We start from the raw sequence: 22,847 nt of genomic DNA, 5'->3' as shown, positions 1-22,847 counted from the left end.
CTTTTATATCCTGTGAAGGAATGAGAAATTTTTTTAAAAGGGACCGTAATTCCTGTCTCATTTTCTAAAACTATTTATTAAAGTCCCACTATGAGGATGAACGTTACATCCTTTTTCTTTTAATAACTTTTTTTAAAAGTATTTTTTATAATTATATTTTACTGGATAACTTTTGTTTTTTGTTTTTCTATTTAAAGCTGTTTAAAAGTTTTTAAAGTTTTCATTTATAAGTAATCTTTTCTATTTTATTATTTATTATTACTTTGAGTCAGGCTTGCATCCAATGAAAAATCTCTATATGTGTATGGTTGTAAAACAAAAGGAAAATCTACTAATTTATTCATATCAATTGATTTGATCTATCCATTTATACAACATGACATGAATTTTTAAGTCAAAATCTTTAATTTGGTTTCAATTGTTTGTTATTTTTAAAATTGGTTAGAGGTTTTTAATAGTTTTGGAATTTATTTAAAATCGATTTTATTTAGATTATAATGCTTTTAATGAGTTATCTTATATGACACTCACATGTATATTTCTAATTAATCCATAGATATCAATGTAACTTGCACGTCGTTGCAAAATCTGATCGGAGTTGGACGAAAAAACTTATCACAAATTATTAAAAGCTCAAGTTATAAGATCGGGAAATTTCTATAATTGAGTGAGAATTTAAATAAGAAAAATATTAGGGACATAAAGAGATTTCACTAACTGACGGGGTAGTTAAATTTTTTTTCTTTTCTTCTTTCACTACCCCATGCCCTAGTCCCCTCGCCCTTTCCTTTCTTGGAGCCACCCAAATAGAACGTTGTTCGCCAGTCACAAATAGCACAGATGACGTCGCTGATAGCCCTCTATCGGCAAGTCTCTCTTTCTCTTTGTTTGGTTGATAAGAAAATGAAAGGAAACCGATATATCTCTCTTTATGTTTGGTTGTTGAGAAAATGAAAAAAAAAAAATAATGAATTTATAACTTGTTCTTTGTTTAGTTGTCGAGAAAATGAAAGAAATTGTAAAGAAAAAGCGCTGAGAGGAGGAAGGGAGATGATAAAACCTGTATTTCCATACTTAGCCATTGAAGAAATCGAAACAAAGAGGGAAAGTTCAAAGAAGAAAGAGAGCGAATCACAAATGAAGAGGATTACAAGATTTTGGCTGGTTTGGAGCATAAGATAAAACATAAAATTTTCGTCTCATCTCATTTTATTATTCCACATTTTTCAAATCTCTGCACAAAATATAATAAACAGTTCAACTTTTTCAAATCTCAATTTAATTTTTTCAAATCCTAAAATAATAATAATATTAAAATATTATATTTTAAACTTTATTTTTCTGTTATATCTTTTTCTATGTACAAGTATATGTATTTATATTGAACTAGTGGGCCACCATCTGACGTGTATTTTTATATATGCTAATAGGAGAAATGGTGGAAAAAAAACGGTGTACCTACCGGCAAGAAATGGGAGTGGCGGCGATGACGTCTGTTGTTTGCTAGGGCTAACTTCGATGAACAACATCAAGTATTTGTTGAGCACAAGGATGCTGGTTTGCGACGTGGGGAAGGGATAAGAGAAGGGAGGGAGGGGGAGTGGGGTGCGGGGGAAGAAGAAGAAAAACTTTTCACAATAGTTTGTGTGATCACTTTATATCTATAACAATTATTTTTAAACAATAGTTTTAATATTTAATAAAAATTAAGAAATAAAAAATAAAAAAACTATTTCTTATTTTAAATCTTATTATTTAAATCACAACCTCCCTTTATCCTATTTTAAAGAAGAATTAGGCCTAGTTTAAATGTTAAAATGAGATGTGATAAAATGAGAAATATGTGAGTAATAGTGAAACGATTTCTGTTAAGATATTTTATTGAATTTTAAGAAATGAGAAAGAAAAAGTTAAATAAAAATTTTATAAAGTTAAAATATTGTTAGAATATAATTTTTTAATATAATTTTTATTTTAAAATTTGAAAAAATTTAATTTTTTTTTATGTTTAATTTTGAAAATTTAAAAAAATTATAATAATTAGATAAAAATATTAAAAATTAAAAAATATTTATATTTAAGTAATATTTAAAAAAGTAAAATGATACGAGATGTGATTGATACATAGCAATCCAAATAGGCAGATAAAAAAACACATTATTTGAAGTAAGTAAGTGCGGCAGCGGTAGAGGGCCGAGGCTCTGGACTCTGGACTCTGGACTTTGGAGACCCCCACTATTCATCTAGCTCAAGCGGCAGTACAAGTACTTCGGCTTCTTTTCACGTATATCTAATCCCCAAAAACCCCAAATAGCCTGACATCAACTCTTATGGTCTCTGAGTAATGGCATCAGCTATTCTAACGAGGACTCGTTTAGGTCATTGCCTGATTCACTCATCCTACTCTGTCACTCACAAGCCCCGACTTTTGACTTCTTACTTCACCGTATGTCCCAATTTTTTCTTAGAAATACAAATCTGGGTGTGTGTTAAATTTTAAAACATTTGTGGGTTTCGTTTATTTGTTCGAATTCTTGAATTTTTACTGATAAGAGAATCTGTGATTGTATTTGTCTATATTTTGATTTAATGCTTGTTTTGATTGGTTTTGGCCTTGTGGGCGTTTTTCTTCGTTGGTCGGTGTATATATTTTGTAATTTTCTTATTGAATTTTGAATTTTTGTGGTGGCTCTCATTTTGGGACGTTGGTTTTTCCACATATCAGCGCTTTACCGATGAATATGCTTCTAGAAAGTAAAGTGGAAATTTGCGAATTTCACAGTTTTTCTTCGTTTTGTATCGGGCCCCTATTCTTCAGTATATGCATCAACTTAGTGGCATTGCAGAATGGAAGGAAGCTGTTTTGGACTTTGTGTTTGTTTATTATTTTTTTTCTAATGGTTATCGTTATGTTTGAAGCATCGGGTATGGACTTGTTTGAAACTTTGCCGATGTATCTTATGTACAGACTTTTTGCAATAAAGAGGCACCGACGATTAGTATTTTTATTTTTTAAGACGCATAGAGGCATTTAATGCTTATTTCTACGAGACTTATGAAGTGATATCACTGCAAATTCTATAGCGTATGATCTGTTTTTACATGTTTTTGATGTATTTTGAAGGTCTAAACCAAATTTGGAAAATTTTCAAGAGATTCGTTTATCATGTAATTGTTTGACAATTATGTGTTTATTAGTGTGATGGTAAAACTTTGCGTTTGTGTCTTAAAATGGTCTTAATGAGCTGAAGGTATCCCTCCACTCTTATTATGCCCTTTCGTGTAATATCATATGGTAATATGAGTTGAAATGGTCTTTATATTACTTGCAGAATAGATCATTTCACTTTCAAGCTACTCCCACCCTTACAGCTTATAAAACGCCACTTCGGATTCCTTTCGTTATGGCTTCCTCAATGGTTGGCAGAAGAACTAATTTTTCAACTCGAACATTATCTGCAAATGAGCCTGTTGTTTCCGCTGATTGGCTCCATGCTAATCTCAAGGAGCCTGATCTCAAGGTATCTGCTTATTTTTCTTGAGTATAGTATTCTATTCGGGTGGAAATATCTTTTGCTTGGTCTTTTATATAACTATATATATATATAACCCCAAGGGGTGGTTTAGTGGTCCTGGAGCAAGCTGTATAAATCGTATGCCTTGGGTTCGAAAACCTGAATAGATACTCTTGGGGCCATCAAACTAAGGGAACTTCCCATTAAATTATTCAACGTGCACTTGCAGGTAATCTTTGCCGAGGGCCTGTGCACCCCGAATTAGTCGGGATAGCTTTCCTGGATACCCGGTGCCAATGAAATAATTTTGATATCAAAAAACAGAATACACCTTTTCATATCTATTTGTATGTAACTATGCATCCGCACTAACATTAATGTTTGTGTGCTTGTATACAATCTCTCTCTTTCATTAATAAGCCCATCTTTTTATCCCTTAATAAATAAAATTTAAAGTATACACTAATAATAGGACATAGGTAACCATCAAAATTCATTTTATTGGCATTGCCTCCAAACCAAGTACTTGGTCTGATCAAGTGCATGATATGTTTATGTGAATACCTTGAAGGAGCTATTTTTTCTCTCAATCAGAATTGAGCTAATTGAAAAGATTTCCATTTATTATTGTTGGATCAACAAATGAATACAAGCATCCATTGATATAGTTTCAACTCCTTTCCCTGCTAGATCACTTATAATATTATGGTAGGTAGAAATGAACTAGTTGGAGCTTCGTTTTTAACAAGGTAGAGGTTACCATCATCTGGAAGTCTGAGTTTTCTTCTTGAAGTCCCTAGAAGATGCTAAACGCTTGTCTTGATTTCGTCACCACCATTACAGTTTTAAATGTCCATACTGTAGAAGTTGGTTCAAGAAGATTTTCAATTTGTAATGTTCATAAGACGACTTGTGAATTTGAGATGCTAAATTATTGAATTCAAATAAATCCAGAAACTCTGATTGTGTAATAGCTTGATATGTCTGATCTATTACTGTTTTATTTTTTGGTTGGGAAATTCTTGATAAGTAATGAGATCACTTGCAGTTTTTTAATTGGTTGATCATTTGATTGTGATGTTGCATACTATCACAAATTGAGTTATACACTACTATATCACCATCTTGCTTTCAAAAACATTTTTTTATTTGTATTTTATAAGTATTTTGTTATTACACATTATATTTTTAAAATGTCCATTTTGCAACACATTGAGTGTTGTGCTTGAGCATTGCATCTAGGCTCTATGAAGCATTTGGGCTTTGCACTTAAGTGCACATGACACATTCACCAACATTGTCCCATAGCCTGTCCCTTTTTGTGTGCGTGTGTGTGCTCGCGTGCAAGGGGTAGGGGGAAGGTGGGTAATTATAGCTCAACTGAAGTGACTTTTCTGTCAGGTTGAATAGCTCATATAGAATACCCTTAATTACTATAAAGGAGTCAAGTTTTTAGATAGGGAGATAATTCTAGTTAATAATTTGTTATGTTTGTAAAAATAGATCAAAATTTTGTATGAATGGCCGAATCAAATGACCTTTTGAGTGATTTGTATATTACATAGAAACTTTACAAGAGAACTATACATGGGAAGAAACTAATTGCCGAGTGATTCTAGCAATCTAGCTTTATAAGGAAACTATACATTCTGTCAATATGCTAACTGTACAAGCCTAAGTAACGAAAGTAAAGATAAAATAAGGAAAGAAGAATAGGAGGAAAGAAGATTGATTATGGACAACAAAAGCTGTCCCTTGACAGCCCGCCTCAAATTGATGCGGGTTGATCAACAAGCATCAATTTGCTACTTAAGAAGCAATGTCGATGGCGAGAGAGAACTTTGGTGAAGATAGCAGCAATTTGTAGTTCAGTGGAAACATGTGGAAGAGTGATAACATGAGCTTCAAATGCTTCACGGATAGAGTGACAGTCGACTTCAATATGCTTCGTGCGCTCATGATTGATAGGATTGGCCGTGATTTGAATAGCACTCGTATTATTAGCATGTAGAGGTGTAGGATTGGTCTCAGAAAAATCTAACTCAGCAAGCAAACCTCGAAGCCAAATAATTTCGGAACAAGCAAGAGACATTGCCCGGTACTCAGATTCTGTAGACGTCTTAGAGACTCTGTCTTGCTTCTTACTCTTCCAGGAGATCAATGCATCACTTAAGAACACACACCAACCAGTGATGGATCGACGTGTATCAGCACAACCGGCCTAATCAGCGTCGCTATAAGTAGTAAGGCAAGGAGAATTGCCTGCAGGAAAGAATAAGCCACGGGCAAAAGTGCCCTGAACATAGCGTATGATCCTACGAATAGTAGCCAAATGAAGATGACGAGGGGTCTGAAGAAACTGGCTGACTTGTTGCACTGCAAATGAATGTCCGGTCTAGTAATGGTGAGATAGACAAGACTTCCCACCAACTTCCGGTATAAACTGGGATCAGCAAGTAAATCACCCTCCTCTTTGCAAAGCTTGACATTCAATTCCATGGGAGTATCAACAGAAGTGGTATCCTGTAGGCCAGCTGTAGCCACCAGGTCACTAGCATACTTATGTTGATTGAGTGAAATACTAGATGAACTACGATGTACCTCAAGACCAAGAAAATATGTGAGAGATCCAAGATCTTTCATATGAAATGACTCAGAGAGATGAGTCTTGAGCTGGCCAAGTAAAATAGAATCGGAACTAGTAATCACAATATCATCAACATAAACCAAAAGTACAACAATACCCATGTTTGATTTCCGAAGAAACAAGGAAGTGTCATACTTGTTTTGCTTGAATGAGAATTGTAATAAAGCGGTTTGAAATTTATCAAACCAGGCCCTTGGAGCTTGTTTGAGATCATAAAGGGAGCGACGAAGCTTACACACATGCGAAGTCGAAGAAGAAAACAATCCCGGGGGTGGCTTCATATAAATACACTCTTTAAGATCCCCGTGAAGAAAATCATTCTTGACATCCATCTGATGTAGTGGCCAATCATTGGAAGCAGCAAGAGCTAGAATTGTACGAACAGTAGTCATCTTAGCCACAAGAGCAAATGTCTCTTCATAATTGACACTATATTCTTGATTATTCCCAAGTGCAACAAGCCGAGCTTTGTAACGATCTAAACTTCCATCAGATCGAACCTTGACTTAGTAAACCCATTTGCAACCCAGAGGAACAATTGTTGGACGACATGGCTCAATGTCCCCGGTATGATTGGCCTCTAGAGCGGCAATTTCTTCCTGTATAGCTTGTTGCCAATAGTCATGCTTGGTAGCTTGTGAGTAGCATGTGGGAATATCAAAATTGGACAATGCAGCAGTAAGAGCTGAAATAGAGGGGCCAGAAGAAAGCCCATACCTATCCGAAGGTACAGACACTCGAGGAGAGCGACGTACCAGGGGCTCTGGAGGTGCTGCAACTGGCTGGTTCTGGAGCATGTTAGGATCAAATATCGGGTGAGCCACGGGAAGAGATTGTGGGCGACAGCGTCTCGTATACACAATACCTAGTTTAAAGCGAGAGCTGACTTGATGAAGATTTGAGAATTGCTGCTCAAAGGAGGGGAGGACCACAGTAGAAGGAGAGGGCACAGAGGACACAAGAAAGAAATGTTGATTTTCAAAGAAAATAATATTCCTAGAAATGCGTGTGCGATGTAAAGTAGGATCATTGCAAACAAATCCCTTTTGACATACATTATATCCCAAGAATGCACATCTAACAGATTGAGCAGATAATTTATATTGCCGTGAGGAGGTAAATGAACAAAGCATACACAACCAAATGTACGGAGATTATCATAACTAGGTTGCTTACCAAATAAGCGGAAATAGGGAGACTCCATGTATAAGACTTGGGAAGGTAAACAATTAATCAAATGAGTAGCGGTTTTTAGAGCCTCGACCCAGAACATGGATGGAACAAAGGATTCTAACAAGAGAGTACGTACCACGTCAAGAAGATTGCGATTTTTGCATTCGGCTACTACATTCTGTTGGGGAGTAGCGGGACATGAACGTTGATGAATAATACCTTTAGAAGCCAAGAATGCCTGAAACTCAGTAGACAAATATTCACCACCAGAATCCGTGCATAATGTCTTAATAGTTGCAGAAAATTGATTGTCAACATATGCTAAATACGCAGTGAAAGTATGAAAAACCTTAGATTTAGAACGAAAAAAATAAACCCAAGTAAATCTACTATGATCATCAATGAAAGTTACATAGTATTTAAATTTCTCATGTGAACTAACTGGGGAAGGTCCCCAAACATCACTATGGATAAGATCAAAGCAGTGAGAAGCTCTACTAGCATGCACAGGAAATGGAAGAGTTTTGCTTTTACCAAGTTTACAAGAATCACACTTAAGAGATAAAGAAGAACGTTCTTTATTACCAAGAAAACCAGAGTGCAATACATGAGATAAGATCTAAGTATTGGGATAGCCTAAACGACGATGCCACACCATACTCAGATTATGAACATTATTACAAGCAAAAGACTTAATAGAAGAAACTGGAGAAAGTGTTGAAACGGGTAAAAATAATAGAAACAAACGCCCCACTTTAGGTCCTTTCGCGATCGGCTCTCCCGTTACCTGGTCCTACACAACATAACCATCACTAGAAAAATTAACAGCACAATTGTTATCCACTAATTGACCAACAGAAATAAGATTCGTGGAAAGCTGAGGAGCAAGTAACACATCAGTAAATTTAGAAGAGGCATCTCCGATTCCAGCTATTGGCAAAGAACTACCATTGGCAGTCTGAATAGCAGATTGACCAGCATAGGGCCAAACATGACACAGAGCGGTGGGCGTATTCGACATGTGATTAGAAGCTCCTGAGTCTACGTACCAGAGTTTAGTAGAATTTTTACTTTGAAACCCCATTGCAGATAGTGCCGAAATTAGCATTTGTTGCACCATTTCTGGTGTGTAATAATTTACTTCAGGAGGTGCAAGATCAGAGGAAGCACTTGAGGAAGAGCCACATGCTACAGAAGTTGCTGCGGGAGGAATAATAAGAGAAGTCTGAAATGCTTGGGCCTGACGATGCTGGGGGGCGGATACGACATTCTTTGATAATGTGACCATTCTTCTTGCAATAAGAACAATATTTCATAGGACAATTGACAGCAATATGCCCATATTCCTTGCAGCAGAAACACTGCAAATTTTTAGAATTTATAAGTGACCTTCGTCCTTGGGCAGCATAAGCCACAGTTGTCGTCCCGGAACTGCCATGAGATTGCTCTAGAATAGTTTGAGTATTAAGACATTGTTCTTCGCGAAGTAAGTCACTAAAACAAATATTAAGAGAAGGAACAGGAGATCTGTTCAGTAGAGAAGAGCGAACAGATTCATATTTCGGGCGTAGTTTCATAAGAAACTGATCACGCTGGCTAGTCTCGTGAAGAGTCTGAATAGTCGAAAGAGCGGCAACAGGAACATCCGCTATAACCAAATCAGTATATTCATGCCAAAGAGTCAGAAATGCCGAGTAGTAGTCTTGGATGAAAAGACTACCGTGTTGAAACATGGCAATTGCATGTTCTAACTGAAAGCGATGAGCATCATTATCTTGATGATAAACCTTCTTCGAGTATTTCCACATAGATTGGGCAGAGCGATGAGCCCGCAAGTTGGCAACAATATGTGGCTCTACCGATCCAAGAAGAGAAGACATAATCCGAGCATCAAGGACAGCCCATGAAGGAGAAGCCCCGAGATCGTTGGATTTATCAGTATTGGATGTTTGTGCGACATCTGTGCCATCAATATGACCCCCAAAGATCTTTTCCCTTAAGGAAAAGTTCAAACTGAAATGCCCAAGTAGAGTAATTTGTGCCCGTAAACTTGACACACACATGTGGCGAGTCCATCAGAAATAAATTTCGAGATAGAGTAAATCAACAAAAAAATTCAAAGCAGTCCAAAATAAAGTGAGATAAGGACCTTTGACTGGTCTGTGAGAGGAAGTAGGGGGCACGTGTGATAAACCGAGAGCCAAATGAGTCACTGTTCAGCAAGAGAAACCGAGAGCCACACACAGAGAAGCCGAGGAAGGTCTGCGATAACCACCAAGAAAAAATGCCGAAATTACCACCAGAGGCAAGTTGTGATAATCATGAAGGCACATAAGTGCTGAGATGCCCACCAGAAACAAGGTGTGAGAGGCATGGAGATGCAGAAATACCGAAATACCAGCCAGAAGGATGTTGCAACCGTCACGAAGCCACAGAAGTGCCGAAAGCACCCAGACCAAGTAGCACAATTCCAAGAAGATGAGAACTGCACGTCGGACTCAGCAAAAAACAACCCAGACGAAGCCGAAAAAAAAAAGAACACCCAGACGAAGCCAAAAAAATCCCACGAGATGCTGCTGCGATGGCAGAACACCCAAACCCGAAACCGAAAGTTTCCGAAACCGAGAAGAAGGAAAAAAAATTGAAGGAAACAAAGAGCTTAGTAGTTGGCTCTTGATACCATGTCAAAATAGATCAAAGTTTTGTATGAATGGCCGAATCAAATGGCCTTTTGAGTGATCTGTATATTATATAGAAACTTTACAAGATAACTATACATGGGAAGAAACTAATTGCCGAGTGATTCTAGCAATCTAGCCTTATAAGGAAACTATACATTCTGTCAATATGCTAACTATACAAGCCTAAGTAACTGAAGTAAAGATAAAATAAGGAAAGAAGAATAGGAGGAAAGAAGATTGATTATGGACAGCAAAATGACAATGTTCCCAATGCATATTCGTATGATATTTCTCATATCCTACTTATTATATACTGCAAATACTTTACTAAAACATTTGTTGAGTTAATTGTTATTTCGCTTCTAAAATATTAATGTGCAAAAAAAAAAAAGAAAAAAAAAAAAAAGAGGAAGGCTCAAAGTGCAAAGCCTGTATTAGCTATCTCAAACAAATATGGGCTCTAAAACCTTTCAGATATTTTTAGCTTTAGGCGCTAAAACTTTCTGCAAACAATAAGTTCTGCATTTATAGCACATCAGCCCTTGACACAAGCCAAGTATTACTTTTTTTGCTACATATAAGACAAGTGCTACACTTACACCCTCAAGATCCTAAAAGATTGTAATTTTTATGCGTGTCTTTATTCAGGTGTTGGATGCATCGTGGTACATGCCAGATGAGCAGAGGAATCCAATTCAAGAGTATCAGGTATTCATTGTATTGGTGTTTGAAAGCACTCTATATTTTCTTTTTAAGGATTTTCATCACCATTATCCGAATAAACATTACTATATGGTATCATCAAGATATACTCCCAATTCCTTTTATGTTGGAGTTTTTCCTCAGTTCTGATCCATTTCCCTGAATTAATCCCACTCCAACAGGTTGCTCACATTCCTGGTGCCCTTTTCTTCGATGTAGATGGAATAGCAGACCGAACTACAAATGTGAGATAGCTTCTCTGATTTCAATACTTGCATATACACCTATAAAAAACGTACATATGCTTGCACTTTCAAACACACATATGCATATATGTATATATATATAGACATCTTAAATGATATACGTGCTTTTCTGTTAACAAACTTTCATGAATTATATATGCATGATGGTTAGAAATCTTGTTGCCACCTTTTTCGTATATGAGAATTGCCTCTTTACCCATTTGTGCTCAGGCAGTATGGTATGCATGCCAATGGGAAAATAATATTATTGACTTTTCCCGGAGTATTTATTTTTTATGTTCCTTGTGTGCTGAGCATGTAGGTTTATGTGCTGTATTAGCGCATATTTCGAATAAAGTTCCCCGGGCACCCCCCAAAAAAAAAAAAAAGAAAAAAGAAAAAAAGGATTGTAGGGTGTGCTTTGAATATATTAGTCGTCCATAGAGGTTGTGGTTTCTGTATTTCTTATTGATTTATCTATTTTTATGATTAGTGCTTCTAGACATCTAGTCACTGAGTTGCTTTTAATACAGCTATGGAAGTCTCTATAAAAGGCCTTTGTGAGAATTCCTTAAAGGCCTTTGTGAGAATTCCTTAAAGGAAAAGGCTTTAAAAGAAGGAATTAGGTTTGCTGCAGTATTCAGTGTTGGTGACAGTGCAAATGCTGTCTAAAGCCTAGGTGCAAGGCTCAAAGCACAAGCGTTTACCTGATTAAAGTAAAGCTTATATTTTTATTTAAAATATAACAAAATATTTGTAAAATATAATTTAGGCCTTGGTGATTTTTTTTATAGGTAAAATAAAACTTTATTGAATCAAGTAAATATATGTAGCCCTAGTACACTGGAAGTATACAAAAGAGAACACCTAGTTACAAGCTAGGAACTTGAAGTGGATACAAGAAATTCATGAAAACTAGCCCCATTGAACTCAATAACATTATCCCATAAAAATAAGGCATTGAAGAAGAATCTTCTGAGTTCATCCAAAGAGTGCTCCCGATCTTCAATACTCCGAGTATTCCTCCCTAGCCAAGTGCACCACATAAGTCATAGGAGAATCATTTTCCATGCTGCAGCAATTTGGAGGTTACCTTGAAGACCTCTCCAACTAGCAAGAAAATTCACCACCCTTTTGGGCATTATCCATGCAAGTTTGGTCCTACTGAAAATGTCATCCCATAGGACCCTGGCCACCTCATAATGTAGTAATAGATGATCCACAATTTCAATACTTTTTTATTTACACATTTAGCACCGATCACAGACTCTTCTGCCAACAACGGAAACAACAGATGGCATAAATTCTAGTCTCCAAATGGGAGAACTAGGTTCAAACTCCCTACCCCCTATATATAAAAAAAAAGATAACAATAAGACCTACTTTTTCAATTTATCCATGGTTAGTATTTTTCCAAGGGAAGCAATCCAACAAAAGAAACCAACTTTGAGAGGCACCTTACAACTCCAAATGTACATCCAAGGATAAGTGTTGTGGTTCTAACACGCCAAAGCCTTGTATGAGGACCGAACAATGAATTTCCTATCCCCAGAATGAGTCAAGAGCATCCTATTCGCCTCAACACTACCACTGCTCGTAGCATACAATATGAGAAAAAAAAAATTCAATGATAGCACCTATTTCTCAATCCTGAGCCGCTCTGAAGAAACATGCATTCCACTGTAATGAGCCACTAGAACTATCCATAAGATCTATCATTGAAGCCTCCTGATCACACAGTCTAATAAAATGAAGGGCACACAATCTTAAGAGCACTTTCTCCACGCCAATTGTCATGCCGAAACTTGACCTTGGAGCCCTCGCCTACCACAAATTTGAAATGTCTAGCAAAACCCCCCAACCATTTCTAATATTTTACACAACCTCATACATGTGCGCCTCTAACTTCATTAGAACACCAACCTTCAAAGCGTTCCAATACTTGAAGTCAATAACAGCCCTCTACAATGCCTCCCCTGTAACGCCCCAATGGAAAGCCCAAACCACATAGCCTATGCTCCAAAAGGACTAGTCAATGATACAATTAGAGCCCTATTAGAACTTTATAAAGAGCAAGAACTTCTCCTTCCCAAGAAATGTGAGATCTCATACACCACCTACTCATATCCATATCATATGGGGGTATCACAATCTACCCCCCTTAAATTCCCACGTCCTCGTCGGGCTTGTCCATTGTAGGTGGCACTGCTCAAGTCCCACATTTCTGGTTGGGATAGGCTCTGATATCATTTGTAACGCCCCAATTGAAGGCCTAAATCACATGGCCTATGCTCCAAAAGGACTAGTCAATGATATAATTGGAGCCCCATTGAAACTTTATAAAGAGCAAGAACTTCTCCTTCCCAAGCAATGTGGGATCCCATACACCACCTACCCTTATCCATATCATATGGGGTATCACAATCTACCCCCTTAAATTCTCGACATCCTCGTCGGGCCTGTCCATTGTAGGTGGCACGGCTCAAGTCCCATATTTCTGGTTGGGATAGGTTCTGATACCATTTGTAACGCCCCAATGGAAGGCCCAAACCACATGGCCTATGCTCCAAAATGACTAGTCAATGATACAATTAGAGCCCCATTAGAACCTTATAAAGAGCAAGAACTTCTCTTTCCCAAGCAATGTGGGATCCCATACACCACCTACTCATATCCATATCATATGAGGGTATCACATCCCCCTCCTAATGATACCGCCATAACCACTTCCAAAGGAAAGCCCTGTTAAATATCCACAACGTATGTAGCCCCAACCCTCCACCAGAAATTGGGAAGCGAACCATATCCCAATAAACAAGGTGGAACTTGACCTCATCCCCAAATCCTTCCCACAAGAAAGCACCAAAAATATTCTTAGTACAATCTGTCACACCAGTAGGTAAGGGAAATTATGATATAAATTACGTAGGAAGTTTAGAGAGAGTGCTATTGATTAATGTAATTCTGCCCCCTTTTGACGAGTAGGTTCGTTTCAACCTGCCAACCTTCACTCAATATTCTCGATCACACCTTCCCAATAGCCTTCGCCTTACTAGCAGTCCCCAAGATATTTCATGGGTAAAGAAGATTTCTTGCAACCCAATATACTCACTAAACTTCGAATATTACACACAAAACCCACCGGGACCATTTCGGACTTCGCTAGCTTCACTTTTAGACCATTTTGGCTCATAGCATATTTTGAACCACAAAACAATTGTTATGTATGCGCATTTGTGTGTATAAATTTGTATATATACTGTACAATCAGTAGCTTGAACCAAAAGTTTCTCCAATATAACCATTTTCACAATAGCCAAATAGAGAGAGCAAAAGAAAGAGAAAAGGATGTGGACAATTCAGGGGAATGATAATGATTTTCTAGAGAGAAAAACTAGAGGAAATGGATTTTGGGACTCGGGATAGTCCAAGGAAAATTTGCTAAAAATTTCCTACTTGAAAGTCCAAGGATGAGAAAAAAAAAGAATGCTTGTGTGCAGTATTGTAATGGATTTCAGGAGAGTCAAGGAAATTTAGGGGGAATGAGTATCGGGAGGCAAAGTAGAGAGAGAGAGAAACTATTGACTGTGGGTGCAATGTGATCTAGAGAAGGGAAAGTGACAAGATTCTTTTGTCTTCTTCCTTGGTGTTTATGAGAAACCATTGTGTATGGTGTGCTACACCATACATTGTTATTTCTACCACAAACAATTTCTAGGGCCATCGGACTGGAAGAATTTCCCCTTGAATTATCCGAGGTGCACTTGCAGGAAACGAATAATTTGAGGAGAGGACAAAATTTCCCCTTGAATTATCTGAGTCAGTACCTTGGATCTCCATAAAAATGGTGCAGGGAGGAGAGGACAGAATGTTGTGGCAACATGCTGGAAATTCAATTTTTTTTGTTAGTTCTTATTATAAATTGCTGACGTGCCATTGTGTCAACCAATTCCCTTGGAAGTGTATTTGAAGATCCTAGGTACTGATTAAAGTTGCTTTTTTCTGCCGGTTGGTGTCACTCGGGAAGATTCTGACAACGGATAATTTGAGGAAGCACAGTATAATATGCCTGGACTGGTGTTATTTGTGCAAGAAAGATGGGGAGTTGGTTGATCATTTGTTTCTGCATTGTGAGGTGGCAAAGACTCTTTGGGATGAGATTTTCAGCATATCGGGTATAGCTTGGGTGATGCAAGAGAGTGGTGGATCTATTGGCTTGTTGGAAATGATCTATGGGCAGCCATCACATTGCTGATATTTGGAAGATGATTCCTCTATGCCTAATGTGGTGTTTATGGATAGAAAGGAATGAACGCTGTTTAGATGACAAAGAACGCTCGTTGGGAGAATTTAGAGAGTTTTTCTTTCAAACTCTTTGCTTTTGGGCGAAAACTCTTGTACTGAATGGGGATTCTTTAAATGTTCCTTTTTTAGACTCTGCTAGTTCCTAGTTCATAGCTTGTAATTAGGTGTTTCCGCTTATATACTTCCTGAGTACTTGGGCTATGCCTATCTACTTGCATTAATAAATCTCTTATTACTTATAAAAAAAAGGGGGTACTCAACTCAGATAGTTTTCTTGCTGGGGTTTGCCATAGTGCCATTTATACATCACCTTTTCTATTAACTTGTATGCATTTCAGTCTCCCCTGTGGAAGTTATAATATGGAATTGATGACTTGTATCAGTTGCCACATATGTTGCCGTCTGAGGATGCCTTTGCCGCTGCTGTTTCTGCTCTTGGCATTGAGAACAAAGATGAATTGGTTGTTTATGATGGAAAGGGGATTTTTAGTTCAGCTCGTGTCTGGTGGTGAGTTGTGGTGTTGACAATAACTGTTCAAATTCACCGGAATCATGTTTCATGTCGTGGTTACTAATCATAGACTAATATATTTTCTCTGTTATTCAAATCATAAGGATGTTCCGAGTATTTGGGCATGACAGAGTTTGGGTTTTAGATGGAGGCCTGCCAAGATGGCGTGCATCGGGCTACGATGTTGAATCTAGTGCTTCTAGTGATGCTATTTTGAAAGCTAGTGCTGCCAGTGAGGCAATAGAGAAAGTATATCAGGGACAGGTGGTAAGTTCATAAATCATTCAACTAGTTTCAGATTTTCCTTCTTATCCTTTATGGGGTGGTAACTAAATATTAAATTGCATATTGTTTTAGATTTATATTAATCATACTTATTTTATTTCCTGCAAATCTTTTTTTTTTCCATATAAATTCTTTTAATACTAAATATTGCAAAAAAAATTCTATACATGTCCTTGGGTTTCATAATAACATTGGGTTGTAAGAAGCGACTACATATATCTAGTAGTTTCTCAAGTTCATGCTCTTGAGAACTGAGATCGAACTGGTGGTGATAAATTTTTCGTAAAGTGGGATTTGCTTTTGGAAAAGAACTTAGTATTCGATCACCAAAACCAGAGCAAGTAGAAAGGTTAGGACTTTAAAATAATAAGCGGCTGGAAGCAGCCGGAAGATGGGACAAATTTTGTTGCCGTTGAATGCCGCTTTGTTTTCTTCTGATCTGGTCATGCTGAAGAGCTGAAGATCTCTTTCTTGTGTTTACTTTCAGCAGAACTCATCTGTGATAGCAGATCATGGGAAATTCTTTATATTTTACATCTTACCCGGAAATGGAAAATATAGTGTTTGTGTAGTTTTGTGGCATATCTCTTGATGCAATTTACATAATTTTGTATAAATGTAAATTTAGTATTGTGGTTGCAACAGGAGAAAGTTTTTCTGGGTAACAATTGTCCTTGCCTTAATGAAGTTTTAATATTCTTTGCTGCAATTAACATATTTTATTGATTTATCGTACTATGTTCTCGCCAGAATGATAATTTTCTTTTTAGAAAACAAATTCTTTGCTTCTCTACACTTTTCTTTATCTATAACACTGTTTTGAATTTTACTAACACAATCTTGGTTCTAGTCATCTCAATGACATGCATTATTCTTCTGCAGGTTGGGCCAACAACATTTCAGACAAAATTTCAGCCCCATCTTGTCTGGACCCTTGAGCAGGTTAAGATTTTAGTCCATGCTGTTATAGCAATAAAATTAAGATGCATGTCCCATTTTCTTTTCTGAAAGTTGTACCTAGAATATCAGTTTTTATGAGTTGACATTGTTAAAATTTTAATTAAAGAGGTGAATGCACTTTTTATCCTGCATCTAATGTACATTTTATGCTTTGCACCCGTAATGCTGCTCATCTTTCTCAACTCTCTAATAATAAATAGAGAACGAGGATCGGGAATGGAGTCCTCACCATTCAACGACACGTTAACTCCAGGGGTTGTTTCTTACACTTGGCAGAGGTCGGGAATGTCAAGAGGAGAGGAGAGGTGATTGTCCCTGAAGGTTCGAAGAACAGTGGCTGGAAGAATTTTCTTACCACCTCGGAAAAGTTGCCGGCTTCCGAAAGGGAAGGGAGACAGCTAGGGACATGGAGGCAGAGAGGTTTCTACCCTCCAAAGGCGCCACCAACGCCTTGGTTCTGAGGTTGCTGGTAGGGAATGACTCCGCTGTGGTGGCCGATAGTGCTCAAGTAAAGGGTACACGGCTTGGCAGTGAAGGAAATCACAACAGCAAGCCTACCTTTGACATGGGTGGTAGGGGAGCCTTTGTCGCTGGTACAACGATGGGGGATTTAGAAGGGGCGTTGTGGGCTGTCAGAGGCCATTTGTCAGGTATATCTGAGGAGATCATTGCATTGATGAGGAAATTGGACTTGGGCTTACGAGCGGTTATAGGCATGGGCAGTGGGCCTGTGCAGAATGAAGAACCCGTGAAGAAGGGAGAGCCCACGGTGAATTTGGTAAGGGCTGTGGGGACTTTAGATAGGGGCTATGGAGAGCCCGCTGGATTGGGCTTGAGCAGAAAGGGGCCTATTAATGAATGTGGAAGGGCCACACAGGTTGGGACCGATAAGATTGGAGAGTCTCTTAGGCCCACCAACATGGTGTGGCAGGCTAAGGATTCATCTCAGGCCCGAGTCTCATCCACCTCCGGCTCGAGAGCCCCAAACCCATTGTCCACCACATCGTCTGCCCTGCCGGCATCACAGAAAACTCCGCCAACCCCCGACAACCCTACCGGCCCTAACGAAGCGCACCTAAAGGACACGGTGGCAACGACGCTCATAGGGTTGGCCCAAAATGAAGCTGATGCCTGTTCTCAGGCCACCGGAAGCTTTTCGTCGACACAGAGTGGGCCGTCATCCTCAGGCGACCCCACAGTACGTAACTTGGACCACCTCTCGGCCTTGGAGGGAGTTAAACAACCGCGATGAGGTGGAGGCCTCACCTGGGCTGTCTCATGTTGAAGCCCCCGTTGGACCCCAACTCTCACAACCTCTAGAGGCTCCCTTTGGACCCAGGACCCTCATCCAACAGTGGCAGCAACCGAGGGCCTAGGACCCTCATCCAAGGGGCCAAGCACAATGGCAGCAACCGAGACCCCTTCTAGGGTTCAATGTACGGTGGAAGTAGAAGAGGAGACTATTTCTGAAGATGAGGCACTCTCGGATGACGAGGCATCAATTGGGTCAGATTTATACTTGGCTTGTAAAGCGTTCGGAGATATTGTTCCCTTTTCTGATCTAGGTGACCTCGAGGATGATCCCAGTCCTATTTGTTCTTTGCTTCTAGTGCTTTTGTGGATTGATCCACAGTCAGATTGGGTTTGAAGAAGGATGATGAAATCCAGCACCGCATAGGGATCTCTTGCGAAGGATTTGAGGACCAATTTAAAGCACTACTTACAGCTATTGAAGCTGGACAACCCCTCATAGCTAGATCTGCCTCAAAAAAAGAAAGGGAGCTTAAGAGGCTATCTTGTTCCATAAATTATGATGCAAGGGAAGCGCTAGTAGGGGGAGGCATAATGATAGGGAGAACCTAGGAGTCCCATGAAGCCCAAGATCCTTTCATGGAATGTTCGGGGTTTGAATAACTCGAACAAATGCCTTAGAGTGAAGAACTTAATACGAGATTGGAAGGCAGGTATTATTTGTTTGCAGGAGACTAAGTATGTTGATAGGAAGGTAATAAATAGTTTATGGAATTTTCCTTATGCGGGATGGACTAGCCTTGCTTCAAAGGGCGCTTCAGGGGGCATCATAGTGATGTGGGACAAGAGAGTAGTTGATTTGGTGGAGTTCATTGGAGAGTTTGCAATAGCTTGTTCTTTCACAAGTTTGGATGATGGTTTTGGGTGGGGATTTATAGGAGTTTATTGGCCTAACGATGACAACAATAGAAAGCTTCTTTGGGATGAGATCGTTGGTTTGTGTAGCTGGTGGGATGGCCCGTGGTGCATCGGAGGTGATTTCAACATCACTCAGTTTTTCAACTAAAAGGTCGGGGGCTTCTAGCTCAGGGTCAGCTATGGCTGACTTTTCAGCTTTAGTTTTCAAGCTGGATTTGTTTGACCTACCTCTAGTTGGGGGCGACTACACTTGGTCTAATGGGAGGGCATGGTCTAGGCTGGACAGATTCATTGTCTCTCCTTCCTGGGAGGCACACTTCCCCAACCTATGCCAAAAACTCCTCACCAGGTTCTGCTCGGACCACTTCCCCTCTCTTATTGGATTGCGGAGGTCTCCATGAGGGGCAGAGATACTTTAAATTCGAGAATATGTGGTTGAAGGTAGATGGGTTTACAGATAAGATTAGATCGTGGTGGTCCTCATCAGATCTCGGGTACTCCCAGTTTTGTTTTAGCCGGGAAATTTAAAGCCTTGAAAAATGACCGAAGAAAATGGAATACAGAAGTTTTTGTGAACATAAATGACCAAAGGAATAATATATTTCAGGAACTGCAGTGTTTCGAGGAAAAAGAGGTGACTGGGACCCTCTCGAATGATGAGAAGCAAGGAAAATGGTTGTAGTAGCTGAGCTGGAAAAAATCCCACTCATGGAGGAGATATCCTGGAGGTAAAAATCTTGGGTCCTTTGGTTGAAGGAAGGGGATAAGAGCACAAAGTTTTTTCATCGAGTACCTAATTACCATCGAAGAACCAATGCCATCGAGGTTCTTCATTCGGAAGGGAGGGTTCTTTCAGACAAAGTAGCTATAAAGGATCACATTGTCCACTATTATGACCACCAAGTGCAGCTTAATTGGAGAGAGCGTTTGAAGAGGAGGAGGTGCTTAAAGTGTTAAAAGGGATGGAAAAAGATAAGGCCTTGGGTCCAGATGGTTTCACAATGGCCTTCTTCCAGGCTAGTTGGGACATTGTCAAGGAGGACATCTTGAAGGTCTTTCTCGAATTTCACTCATTAATGAAATTTGAGAAAAGCCTCAATGCTTCATTTATCGCCCTTATTCCGAAAAGGGCAAGGTCGGTGGAGGTGCAAGATTTTCGTCTCATAAGTTTGGTGAGCGGGGTTTAAAAAATCATCTTCAAAGTGCTAGCCCAGCGGTTGAGCGCAATCATGGGGAAGATTCATCTGTAAGTCTCGAAACGGTTTTGCAAAATGAAGACAAATACTAGACTCGGTCCTCATTGCTAATGAATGCTTGGAGAGTAGAGTCATAGCTGGCATTCCAGATATCTTATGCAAATTGGATATGGAGAAAGTTTTTGATCATGTAGTGAATGTTCATTTTAGTAATGAATGTTCTGAGTAGAATGCAAAACGGATGGCGGGTAGGGGTTTCATCTCGGGGTTCTCTGTAGGTAGCTCCTCACGTGGTAGTCTATCCCTCTCATCTACTTTTTGTTGACGACACACTGATTTTTTGTGAGCCGGATCCCAATCAGATTTGCTCCCTGAGAGCCCTTTTGCTCTACTTTGAAGTTGTCTCCGGTCTCAAGGTGAATCTATCCAAATCTAAAATAGTTCTAGTTGAATTGGTTAATAACTTAAGCGACTTGGCTGCCATTTTGGGCTGCAAGGTGTCATCCTTGCCAATGAAGTATCTTGGACTCCCTCTGGGGCCCCCCTCATAAATCCAAGACAATGTGGGATGGGATTGTTGAGAAGGTCGAGCGTAAACTAGCGGGCTGGAAGAGACTTTACTTATCCAAAGGCAGTAGAATCACATTAATTAAGAGCACACTATCCAATCTTCCCACATACTTTCTATCTTTATTTCCTCTGCCTGCAAGTGTGGCGTATAGACTGGAGAAGATTTTTCATGATTTCCTATGAGGCAGTTTTGAGGACGTGAAAAAATTCCATTTGATCAAGTGGGATAAAGTACGCACACCTTTGTCCAATGGCGGATTGGGGGTTTTTAAATTGAGAACTTTCAATAAGGCTCTCCTAGAAAAATGGTTATGGCGGTATCATAGGGAAAGAGATGCCCTTTGGAGGAAAATTATTGATGTTAAATATGGGAGCATTTGGGGAGGTTGGTGCTCTAATGAAGTAAAAGGGGCCTACGGCATGGGTGTGGAAATTTATTCGTAATGGTTAGGAAGACTTGCTAATTGCAGGTTTGCTATGGGTAGGGGCACACAAGTCAGATTTTGGCACAGGACTGGGAAATGGGAGATATTGCTGATTTTTACAGCGTGTTCTACGCGCTGAACGTCCTTGCAGATGGAGAGGATCGATTGCTTTGGACATCTACAGGGAACAATAACTTCTTAGTCCGATCCTACTATAAGGTATTATCGACCCACTGCCCCATTGCATTCCCTTGGAAGTGCATATGGAGGAGTAATGCTCCCCTCAAAGTGGCTTTCTTTGGTTGGCTAGGATCTTAAGGGAAAATATTGACTATTGACAAGCTGAGAAGACGACGGCCTTTACTTAACAAATTGGTGCTTCATGTGCGAACATGACAATGAATCAGCGGATCACCTTCTTCTTCATTGTGAATGTGGAGAGGAATCCAAGGCAACAGGCAGATTGCGGCTATTTGGAAGATGGTGCCTCTATGCCTAATGTGGTGCATATGGAATGAGAGGAATAGTCGTTTCGAGGACAAGGAGCTTACACAGGAAGGGTTTAGGGACTTTTTTTTATCATACCTTGTTACTTTGGGCTTCATATATTATATTGAATGGAGCATCTTTTAATGACTTTTTGTTGTTTTTCGCAGCACTTAGCTTGTAATTAGGCTTTTTTTGTATACTCTCTGTGTACTCGGGCCTTGCCTAATTACGTGGATTAATAAAATCTTTTCATACTTATCAAAAAAATAAATAGAGAAAACTAACTGAAAGAACAAAGAGTATTTCTGACAAGAAGCATCAGAAATATGACAGAAAGAAAATAAATAATGGCATAGAAAGAGAATTCCGGCAAGATGCGCCTGAAATCCAGGATAAAAGAAATGAAAGGAAAGAATTATTATCGGTGAGAAGTGCCGGAAAATAGTTACTTCACAAATCTACCTGTCATCAAGACAGGGAATAAAACAAATGTATAGGTTCTAATATATACAGATTCTAGGAGATGCTTGGGGAATGAGATGAGATGAGAATTTTGTAGTAAGATGGTTTGTGAATAGTAGTGAGATAGTTTGAGTTAAGTATTTATTGGGTTTTGGGAAAAGAGAGAAATAAAAAGTTGAATAAAAATATTATAAAGTTAAAATATTGTTAGAATATAATTTTTGTTTTGGGATTTAAAAAAGTTGAATTGTTTGTCGTTTATTGTTTAGAAATTTGTGAAAGTTGCAATGATTAATTTGAAAACTTTGTAATGATGAGTTTGAAAGAGTTTGTGTTTAAATGATGCTTGGGAAGGAAATGAGATTAGATGAGATGAGATGGGATTAGATGGAAATTGTTTCCAAACATCCCCTAACTCTTCTTTTTTTGTATTTTTCAGGTTAGAAAGAACAGTGAGGAAAGAACTCACCAACACATAGATGCCCGATCAAAGGCCAGGTAGCTAATACTAA

The 22,847-nt window shown here is 38.8% G+C and overlaps 1 protein-coding gene across 2 annotated transcripts in view; it reads left to right on the top strand.

Moving 5' to 3' along the window:
* Positions 1-2,152: 2,152 nt before the first annotated feature.
* Positions 2,153-22,847, top strand: part of LOC109000385 (thiosulfate/3-mercaptopyruvate sulfurtransferase 1, mitochondrial-like) — a 31,151-nt gene continuing 10,456 nt past the window's right edge. The window contains exons 1-8 of one of the 2 annotated variants that reach the window (XM_018977236.2): positions 2,153-2,446; positions 3,333-3,521; positions 10,665-10,724; positions 10,901-10,963; positions 15,652-15,776; positions 15,884-16,046; positions 16,947-17,006; positions 22,775-22,833. In XM_018977236.2, coding sequence (XP_018832781.1) covers positions 2,345-2,446; positions 3,333-3,521; positions 10,665-10,724; positions 10,901-10,963; positions 15,652-15,776; positions 15,884-16,046; positions 16,947-17,006; positions 22,775-22,833 — 821 coding nt within the window. In that variant the 5' untranslated portion in view covers positions 2,153-2,344. The remainder of the gene's footprint in view (positions 2,447-3,332; positions 3,522-10,664; positions 10,725-10,900; positions 10,964-15,651; positions 15,777-15,883; positions 16,047-16,946; positions 17,007-22,774; positions 22,834-22,847) is intronic. The other variant, XM_018977237.2, reaches the window with a different exon arrangement.

Source organism: Juglans regia, chromosome 2 (assembly GCF_001411555.2).
Source record: "Juglans regia cultivar Chandler chromosome 2, Walnut 2.0, whole genome shotgun sequence".
NCBI lineage: Eukaryota > Viridiplantae > Streptophyta > Magnoliopsida > Fagales > Juglandaceae > Juglans > Juglans regia.
The sequence above is the reverse complement of the archived record's forward strand: the minus strand, read 5'-3'. Positions and strand labels throughout refer to the sequence as shown.